The sequence below is a fragment of the Orycteropus afer genome, unplaced genomic scaffold (genome assembly GCF_000298275.1).
Source record: "Orycteropus afer afer isolate SDZICR_OR568_19922 unplaced genomic scaffold, OryAfe1.0 scaffold00122, whole genome shotgun sequence".
NCBI classification, from domain to species: domain Eukaryota; kingdom Metazoa; phylum Chordata; class Mammalia; order Tubulidentata; family Orycteropodidae; genus Orycteropus; species Orycteropus afer.
Window position 1 is genome coordinate 1,446,894 of NW_006921709.1, and position 9,784 is coordinate 1,456,677.

At 42.2% G+C, this 9,784-nt stretch overlaps 1 protein-coding gene across 1 annotated transcript in view; it reads left to right on the forward strand.

Moving 5' to 3' along the window:
* Positions 1 to 9,784, forward strand: part of PDE4D (phosphodiesterase 4D) — a 1,343,868-nt gene that overhangs the window by 1,274,578 nt on the left and 59,506 nt on the right. Inside the window, 1 exon segment of the mRNA XM_007944148.1 lies at positions 8,313 to 8,425. Within this exon segment, the coding sequence (XP_007942339.1) occupies positions 8,313 to 8,425 (113 nt within the window).

Below are 9,784 nucleotides of genomic sequence, written 5' to 3' on the forward strand. Positions count from 1 at the left end.
GGAACCTCCTTCTACTCCTCTAGTTTCCTTAAAGGAATAATATTGTTCACGGTTGCACATACGTCATGGGAAGACCACAACCCAGTTGTCTGATTAAGCTTTGCTCAAACCCTAATTCCTTGGACAAAAGTCCTTTCTGTTCTTGCAGTGAGTTCAAAAAGATTTCTCTACTTTCTTTGTCTCTACTCTCCAGTGTCAGCTCAGGCAGACATTTCTACCTGGGCCAATCTGGCCTCAAAGCTCAGTCTCTTCGCTGGATTTTTTTTTTTAAACTTCCTTACCTCAGCGTTTTGTACCCCAGTACCTTTATTAAAGATAGGTAGAGGAGACTTGTAAAGTGGAGTTGTAATGTAGACTGAGTTGACTCCTATGTCTCACACACACACACACACACACACACACACACACATTATTTCCTCTGGAGAAACAAACCAGTGTATTCTTCCTCTTTCATATGTAGTAGAGACCAAAAATAGTTCCACCCAAAACAGAGTCTCACTTTCTGTTATAAGTGGCCATCCATATGAACCACTTTCTGCAGACAGACTCTCCCTGAAAGAAATTCAGTAAATACCATTTTTTCCATCTCATTACAGTATGATTAAAATTTCAGTGACTCACAGGTTGTGGTTTTTAAGAGCAAGAAGCCTATCCCCTCTCAAGTCATATAGGACAGTCCTATTTGTGGTTGACCTATCATGGGAACATATTCTTATGTGGGATTTTAGTATCGAGATTGCCATAGATAAGAATAATTACCACAGGAGCAAATGTTCTATAAATTATTTAATTTTAACAATAACATGGCCAAAGATAATGGTCTCACTCACCTCAGCCTTGCATCCTTAAACCCCATTTATTGCACAGCCTGAGAATTTTTCACCTAAAAATCTGAGCCCATATCATGCAGCACTCAGAACCACTCGCTGGCTCCTCCTCTTGGGGGTGCAGTCCAAAGCCCCTACCAGCAAATGCCTTACGTGTCATCTATGGCCATTGTCTATGGATTTCTCCAACTTATTTTCCCCTCATCAAGGCTCTACTCATGATACTTTCTTTCTCTACATGCACACATCTTGATCTGAGGCCCGTGTGTATGTTCATATGTTTCCTCTTAAAAATCCTTCCCAACCGTTAGACTTACCTTCTATTTCACTCTTAGGACTCTATTTTGAGATGTCCCCACTTCCCCTCTGCTTCAGTTTCATTAAATCCCCTCTTTGTATTCTCCTATAAACCATGTGCTTCCTTTTTGGAGAGTGCTTTCTACAAGATGTTGTTATTGGTTGCCATCAAGTCAGTTCACTTCATTGTAAACCCATGTGATAGTAGAAACTGCCCCATAGTATTTTGTTGGCTCTAAGCCCGATGGGAATAGAGCATCAGGTCTTTCTCCAATGGAGCTGTTGCATGGGTTTGAACCACCTACTTTTTGGTTAGCAGCCAAGTGCTTATTCATTGTGCCACCAGAGGTCCTGGTATAAACCAAAAAAAAAAAAACTCACTCACTGCTATCAAGTTGAGTCAACTCATAGCGACCCCTCCTTGGGTTTCCAAGGCAGTATCTCTACGAAAGTAGATTGCTCAGTCTTCCTTCCAAGGAGTAGCTGGTGGGTTTGAACCATGAACCTTCTGGTTAGCAGTCAAATGCCTGAAATTGTCTCCTGAACTAGACTCTAAACACTCCTTGAGGTAAAGGACACTCACTCTTTTAGTCATCTCATTTCTAGACTCTAATAAAAGTGCATGACTTGTAGTTAGTGCTAAATAAAAGTTTGTTGAGTTACTGCTGGTACTAGAAGTCAGTGAAACCCAATACAGTGGGAAAAAAATTCTATTAAGCCCTTGGCAAACTGAGAGCAGAGGTAGAGGAGTATTGGTTGATAGTGAGAAGATTTAAAAAAAAAAAAAAATCACAAAACTCACAAAGCTACATATATCCTCCCTTTGGAGGTTTTTTTTTTGAAGTACTGAGTGTAATTTTATAAATAGTTCAAAACAAGAACTTGAAGCCAGAAATACACTTGGAAATTGGAGCAGCTTGCCACTGGCAGGCTCTGTTAAACCTGTACACACTGAAAACAAATCCAGTGCCTTCGTGTATTTCCCATCAGATAAAATGTATAGAGGTGAACAAAGTACCAGTAAGTCAGCAAAAGTTAGAGCTAATCTGCACAGAATCCTTTACTGTAGTGAACTCAATGAGTGACTAGCTCAAAGGTGAAACAGAAATCATTTTTCTCTAATTCTACCTACTTCAGACATTATCAACTCCTTCCTTAGGAACAAATAAGGAATTTTGGAGGGAGTTAGGAGAGAAGTATTGGTTAGGAAAACATGTATTTATTTGCTCTTTTACTCTTAGGAATTGTTTCAGGACCTCTGGTGGCGTAGTGCCTAAGGCATTTGACTGCTAACCAGAAGGCTGGCAGTTCAAACCCACCAGCTACTCCTTGGAAGGAAGACTGGGCATTCTACTTCTGTAAAGATTTCCTGCCTTGGAAAACCCAGAGGGGGTCACTATGAATCAGAATCTACTCTATGGCAATGAGTTTGGTTTTTTTTTTTAGGAGTTGTTTAAGGAAATATTTTAAAGTAAAAATCTGAGTCTGCTGTCATAGTTTTTTGTTTTGCTTTTAACTTTTTTTTTTTCTTAACAAAAAAAAAAAGGATCCCTGGTGATGCAAGGTTAAGTGCTCAGCTGCTAGCCATATGGTTGGTGGTTAGCACCCAATCAGATGCTCTGTGAGAGAAAGACCTGGTGATCTACTCCCACAAGGATTATAGCCTAGGAAAGCCTGTGTAGTTCTTCTCTGTCACATGGGGCCTTTATGAGTAGGGATCAATTTTATGGCACCTCACAACAGCAACAACAAATGTCAAAAGCAAATGGTACATTTCTGGACCTGTTCTCTTCCTTTACACGAACAGGTCTGTCTAGGAATTACAAACCTATGCAGACCTTTGTTCTGAAAGTGCTGGCAAAGAAACCAACATCCACAGAAGACGTATGTTCCCATAGAGTGAATCCTTTTACCTCAATGGTCAGTATCATTGTAAGTTGTGGCTGAGTGTAATTGCCTGAACATTTCACAAGAAAATGACCTCAACCTTGAGCTAACTGCTGTGGCTCTTGAGGCAATTGCTTTTCTCCTTTTCACAGAGAAGCTGCTGCCTCAGCATCTTCTCCTGGAGCCCCTGGCATGGTTTCAGGCCATGTGTCAGGGAACCCTTGAGCGCATCACGGTGACGGAAGCCGAGTGCTGCCAGAGAGTGTTTGTTCACAGAGGATCCTGAGCAGGACCACAGGCGTGACATAGTTCAAGGGTGCCTTGAAAAAAACCCATTCAGCTGTAGGAGAGGACTTCCAAAGGCTCAAGTTATTTCTCAGTTGCCATTCTAGAGCATTCTCCTAGTTTTCTATGGAATTTAGCCAAGAGTTTTTGCTTTGAAGTTTTTCTCTTTTCAGTTCCTTGCCTTAGCAAGGTTTTGGACAGTTAAATACCAGGACTGCCTTGTTATTCCAGGTCTCTCAAGTTTTCCATCTTTGCCAGGTGACAGTTTTACCATTTTTCTCTTGCTTTCTATTAATGCAAAATACTTGAGTGTCCTTCTTGGACAAGTTTCCACCTTCCACAGGTTCCAGCTTTTGCTGTAGATGAGTTTTCATATATTTTTAAGTAGTGCCACAGTGAATATTACTCTGGTGGGGGGGGGGAGAGTGAGAGTATTTTGTTTATCAATGTAGTATGTGTTCTTGGTAAGATCCAAAACTGTACTGGCTCCCTGTTTTTGTCCTGCTAGCGGTCAATGACATTCAGGTGTGTTTGATGTGGTGACTCAATTTCCTACAGGATAGCTGGCAATCCCACATTGAGGCTTTTTCGGTAGGGGATGAAAAGGTCAGTTACTCGATATCTTAGAACATTTAGAGTTAAAATTCCTGAAAGTGAAGCTTTAAAAATGATCCTCAAAAACTGTGGCTAGCCATATTGTCTATTAACCTAGGACTCTGGAAAAAGTAGTATTCTCAGCTGTATGCTAATAGCAATAATAATCCTTTATTTGAGCAACAGTTTTATAGAACAAACTGTTCTTTAGTCTGTTATTAGTAATTGTTTTCTTACTTACTGGTTTGTGGATGTGTTCTGAGTCATTTTTTCCCACCATTCTCTAGATCCATACAGAATATGTTAGAACTTAAATATTCTTACATACCACATTATGATCATACCAAAATATTCACTGTCTGAGTGGCTAATCCACAATTTGGGCATAAAGCGGCTCTTGTGAAATAAAGTTGGCCCTCTTATTCTTATTCTACCTTCTGAAAAGCAAATTTTGTATTTAGGTGTATAATATCTTGAAGCATTAACCAGAATCTTTCTGGAACTACATTTGCACATTAAAAAATGAACATTGAAATATAGCATGTCATGCCACATCCCAGTGGTATCACTAGGGTTGGGGTCACCCAGTCTGGTAACTCATGGTGTCACCCCTCAGTTCATGGACCTCCTCCTACACAAGACCATACAGAATCCGTAGTAATCTTTATTATCAATTTTAATCATAGAATAATATTTCATAAATATAGTTGTAAATTGCTTAAGTGTAAACCAGAAACCAAACCAAACCCACTGCTATAGAGTGGATTCCGACTCATAGTGACCCCTCATTGGCTTTCCGAGGCAATAAATCTTTACAGAAGTAGATTGCCCCGTCTTCCTTCCACGCAGTAGCTAGTGGGTTTGAACCACCAACCTTCTGGTTAGCTGTCAAATAAATGCCTTAGGCTTAAACATAATGTTTCTTATAAGAATAGTAACAACACAATTGTTTCACAAAATCATTCTACATTGAATTACATTATTAATTACAACTTTATTAATAACTGAGCCTTTTATTATTATTCTTCTCCTTCTTTTCCTTTAACTAGTACTTCATTCTCAAAAAAGTTATTGATATAAGTTCACACATAGTATACTTAGGTTCACACATACCACAATATTGTAGCTAAAACACCCAGAAAATTTGACAAAATCAGTGAGTATAAAATCACTGGCAGCAACTAAAACAACAGTACATGCTACATCATATGATTTGAAACATCACTGTAATTGGGTGATAATGACAGCTTCTACCGGAGCACATGAGAAGGTTCAAAAAGTAAATTAGCATATGTTTTGGCATTGCAGACATATTGATACATGTAAGCTGGGCTTATGGAAAAATGCATTTGTTGTTACAATTACTATAGGGATATTTTTATTAAAAGTAATAAATTTCTGCTGAAACTCTGCACATAAATTTTATGGACAGTCATTTTGGTGTCACCCTCTCTGACAATGTCTCCCAGTGTGGTCCACATCCCCATACCCCCCTAGTGACGCAACTGCCACATCCTGTTAGGTCAGAGGCCTGCATTTGTACTTTTGATTTCTGAAAAGTTGGTGACTATAAGTAGGGGCTTACCAACTTATTGAGAAGTCCCCTAGGGCTGAGACTTTAGGAGAATTGGCATGGGGGGAGACAAACACGGAAAGCAAAGTCTTAGAGGTACAGAAAGGGGATTCTTGCTTTCAGGGTATAACCACCAACTGGAAAGATGGCAGGAAACAAATTCCAGACACAATAGTTCTGCATCTTTAACCCATTGGATACGCTAACTTTGGGAAACCAAATGACCTAAAATAATTTCCTCTTAAAATTTCCTGCAACCCTATCTTACATAGTAGAGAAAGGGGTGGGGGTGGGAGAAAGAGAAAGAAAAATAACCTTCCCCTTCCCCCAAAACAAAAACCAAAAATCCCAACATATGGTAGATGTACTACCATCACAACTAGGTAATGTTGTAATTGCATATGGGAGTTATTAAGTAAAACGAAAATGGTTATGTTATGGTCATAGACTTAATTACTGTCTGTGATCTTTAGGGAGTGGGATTACAAGGGACTGCCTATGTTATGTCTTGTATAATGTTTCAATTTTTATAACAAGTGTGCTGTATTTTTATATTCTGATAATCAGGAAAGGGATATACAGATAAATTTTATACTTTGAATATTTACTATTTAAATATTTTATACTTACTATTTAAAATTATCTTTAAGGTTGTTCCTTTTGCTGATAAAGAAAAATGCCAGTCTTACACTTCAATTCACTTTGCAAGTTTTTGGCAGTTGTTCATTCATCTAGATATATATATATTTACAAAGTTTTTTGCAGGGAAAAAAAAAAAAAGACCAGACTGGAATAAAAGAGGCAAATTTTAACTTAGAGTTCTCAAAGTAAACAGTAAACAGTTCAAGAAACCTTGATAACAACTAGCCATGTGGAACATATAAAAAATACTTTAAAATACTTTAACTTTTACAAAATTTAAATAGAAATCTGCCCGAAAAATCCCAGAAACCTAAGATTCAGCCTGTGAAATGCTTTGTTGTGCCACTAATCACTGATGTAGTTTAAATTAATAGGGCAGAACTTCTTCTTCACCAATACCTGTAGATTTGAAGACAAAGAAAAGGGATCCCACTCATATAAGGTTTTTGGTATGTTCTTTCTAGAAAATAACGAAGTTCTATGAAGTAACTCTTAGGAGTCTGGTTTTACCCCTTACCCATATGCTAACGTGGTGATATTCACACAGTGATAGTCTCCTACAGTTGATCAGCCTGTAAAGAGGCGCTTTGCTTCGCTGGATCAGCTTCTGTAGAACCGGTTTCCATATTATGCTTTCATCTATAGGCTTTTCTTTCCCAGGTTAGTAGCTTATTCTGCGACTGGTGGGTAGAAACACCCTTCTAGACCTTCTGCCGTGGCTCCACAATACCATCCTGGTATCTGATGAGCAATTCCACAGATGAAGGGAGCACGCGGGCAGGACATGTACAAACTGCCCATACCATTTGGTGCATTCATATTACTGTTCCTTTATGATAACTCTTGGGTAATCCTGAATGTGAAAATACAGCATACTGTCAAATCTGTGAATTCTAAAGCTTTTCGACCCACAACATTGTATGGTTTTGTCCACCTCAAAAATTAGAAGTCTGCTCCTTAGCAGGGGCTGGGCTAAGTACTGAAAGAGTCTGATATGAATACAAACGCTTTCATTCCCGGAATCACCTTATGCACCCTGGAATAGGTAAACCCTAAACCCTCAGAATCCAGAAGGTTGCCCTGATCCTCAGTAACCTTGTCCGTGCCACCGGCTTGGGCTGTCTCACTATAAACCTCGCTGGAAATAGCCGGTGGTGGAAAAGATGAGTGAGTTTTGGCAGTAGGGTTAATAGGGGCACCACCGGACTCGCGAGGTACCCTCGGGGCAGGTGCGCGGCCACGCGTGTGGTGGCGCGCGCGCTCGCTGCGTCCGCCTGAGCCCCGCGGCGGGCTCGAACCCGGCGGCGCGACCCCGGGCGGCAGGCGGTCCACGCCGGGTTTTCCGCCGCTCCCCTCGCACAGGCACACACCAGAGCCACAGACACACACGCTCGCGCCGCGCCTCCCCGGCTCTGCTTCAAAGCGAGCGACGCCCGGCTGCACACAGTGATGCGGCGAGGCTGCCGGCGGCTGAGGCTGCGGGGAGGGAAGCTGCGGGTGGCAGGGCAGGCTTTTGCAATTCTGAATTGCTTTTTATTTTTTTAAAGGAGTTTGACTAGGAGCCAGGCTGCGCGGAGGGCCGTGAGGGGCGTTAGGGGGAGTGTTCCCGGAAAGCTGCGGCAATGGAGCGGCGTTGAGCCCGCCGCTGGAGGAGTTGAGAAAGAAAACAGGAAACGTGGTGGCCGGCTGATTCATTCGCTTGAAGCGCCGCGCAGATGCTCGGCCGGCGGGCGGGCGCGGGGCGTGCGGGGACGCGGTCTAGGGCTGGGGACGGAGATCAGACGTGGACCAGAGGCTCCCTCTGCGGGGCGGGCACCAAGGCACGCGCACCATCCCCTTCGCCTTACTCCAAAGCTGCGAGCCAGGAGTAGGACCCGAGCCCTTCCTACCATCTACAAGTCGCAGTTTGTTTTTTCTGTCCTTGTCCCCGTGTAAAAGTTGGCTGGACGCACTCTCCACGCCCTCCCTGGAGACTGAACTGAGACGCCAAGCTGGAGAGACCGTGCTTTTCCGAGGCCGGCTGCCCTGCGAGCAGAGCCTCGTCCCCATTCGCAGTACTGGGCTCGGCAATATGAAGGAGCAGCCCTCATGTGCGGGCACCGGGCATCCGAGCATGGCGGGGTACGGCAGGATGGCCCCCTTTGAACTCGCTGTTGGCTCCGTGAAGCGCTTGAGAACTGAGTCCCCCTTTCCCTATCTCTTCGCAGAGGAGGCCTACCAAAAACTGGCCAGCGAGACCCTGGAGGAGCTGGACTGGTGTCTGGACCAGCTAGAGACCCTGCAGACCAGGCACTCCGTCAGTGAAATGGCCTCCAACAAGGTAAGCCCCGTGCTGTCACCGGCACCTAGGCTGTTGATAGCCACGCTCGGGAAGCCACCAGTTTCCGTGGCCCATGGAAATTCATATAGATACTTGTCACACTTAACTGTATATCGGTTGTTCTCCCTTGGAAGGAGGTTGCAGTTAACGTGTCTCCCCCCTCTCTTCCATTCATTACAGGTAAATTAAACACTAGCAACATCAAATTAGACATAGTTTGCAGTACCCCCAGGACCTAGCCGTTCCCATTGCTATCAAGTCATTTCCCTCATAGCGACCCCTATAGCACAGAGTGGAACTGCCCCGTAGCATAATACTGGTTAGTTTTCTCAGGGGTCCCTAAGTAACACTTTGCCCTTGCCACAGAAACCCAGTAGAGTCCATAAACATTGCATATTTAAAGGTATTCTTGATTCCCAGTTGGAAATTAGAATTGCTGGATATCTTGGAAGTCCCCAGTTACCACACTCAAACTCTGAAGAGTTTTCTGAACTTGGAACCTTAAGCCTCATTTATCTAGTTGTGGGAGTACCTGCAAGAAGTGAGCCTTATGTATGGATTTTTCGGTAACTGTCCACAGGGCTCATCGAGAAAGTTAAAAGCTTCATTATGATCATTGCCTTTTTTCCTTGGAGAGAAAGTCTAATTTTCAGAGGTCACTTAGTTACAACAGTGCTTGGACCAGCATTCCTGTTGTGTGCCAAAGTCTTTGCTGTTAATGGAGCTTTGGGAGCTGAGAAGTAGTAACCTTTTGGCTGAGATAGCCTTTAAATAGCCTGGAACCAAGGTAGAGTGTTTTCAGTTTTGCTGTGTTTTGGGGAATTCGTGTTCTTTTTGTCTTTAGTTATGTAAGGTAGTCATTGGGATTCTGTATGTTTTTAATGACTGGCTGAGGGGGCACAGGAAAGGAGGCATACGCATGTTGGATGCAGATGGCTAAGAGATGCAGCCAGTAAGGGTTGGTAACTTTTTGTTTGTGTGGCAATTAGTAATAGCTACCTCTTAAAGATAGTTTAAGTCATTTTGGCCACCTATGTACAAGGTCATTTACTATTTATCTATATGCACATGTATTTCACTGGAATTTATTTATTTATTTATTTTTGGCTTACTATAATTTTCATCCCACCTGTTTTTTACTTGGACAATTTTTAATGATTCCACTTGATGGTCTTAACTTGTACCATTCCTTTTATAGATAGCATTATCTATAAACATGATGAAATGTTGCAAATAAAAACAAAATAAAAGGGGCTCTCTAGTCATTGCCTGCAGGCAGTTCTCCTACTCTAAGCTGGCTGCATGCAATTGATGATCATCAAATCAGTACTTTTTTTTTTTTTTTTTTTTTTTTTTTTT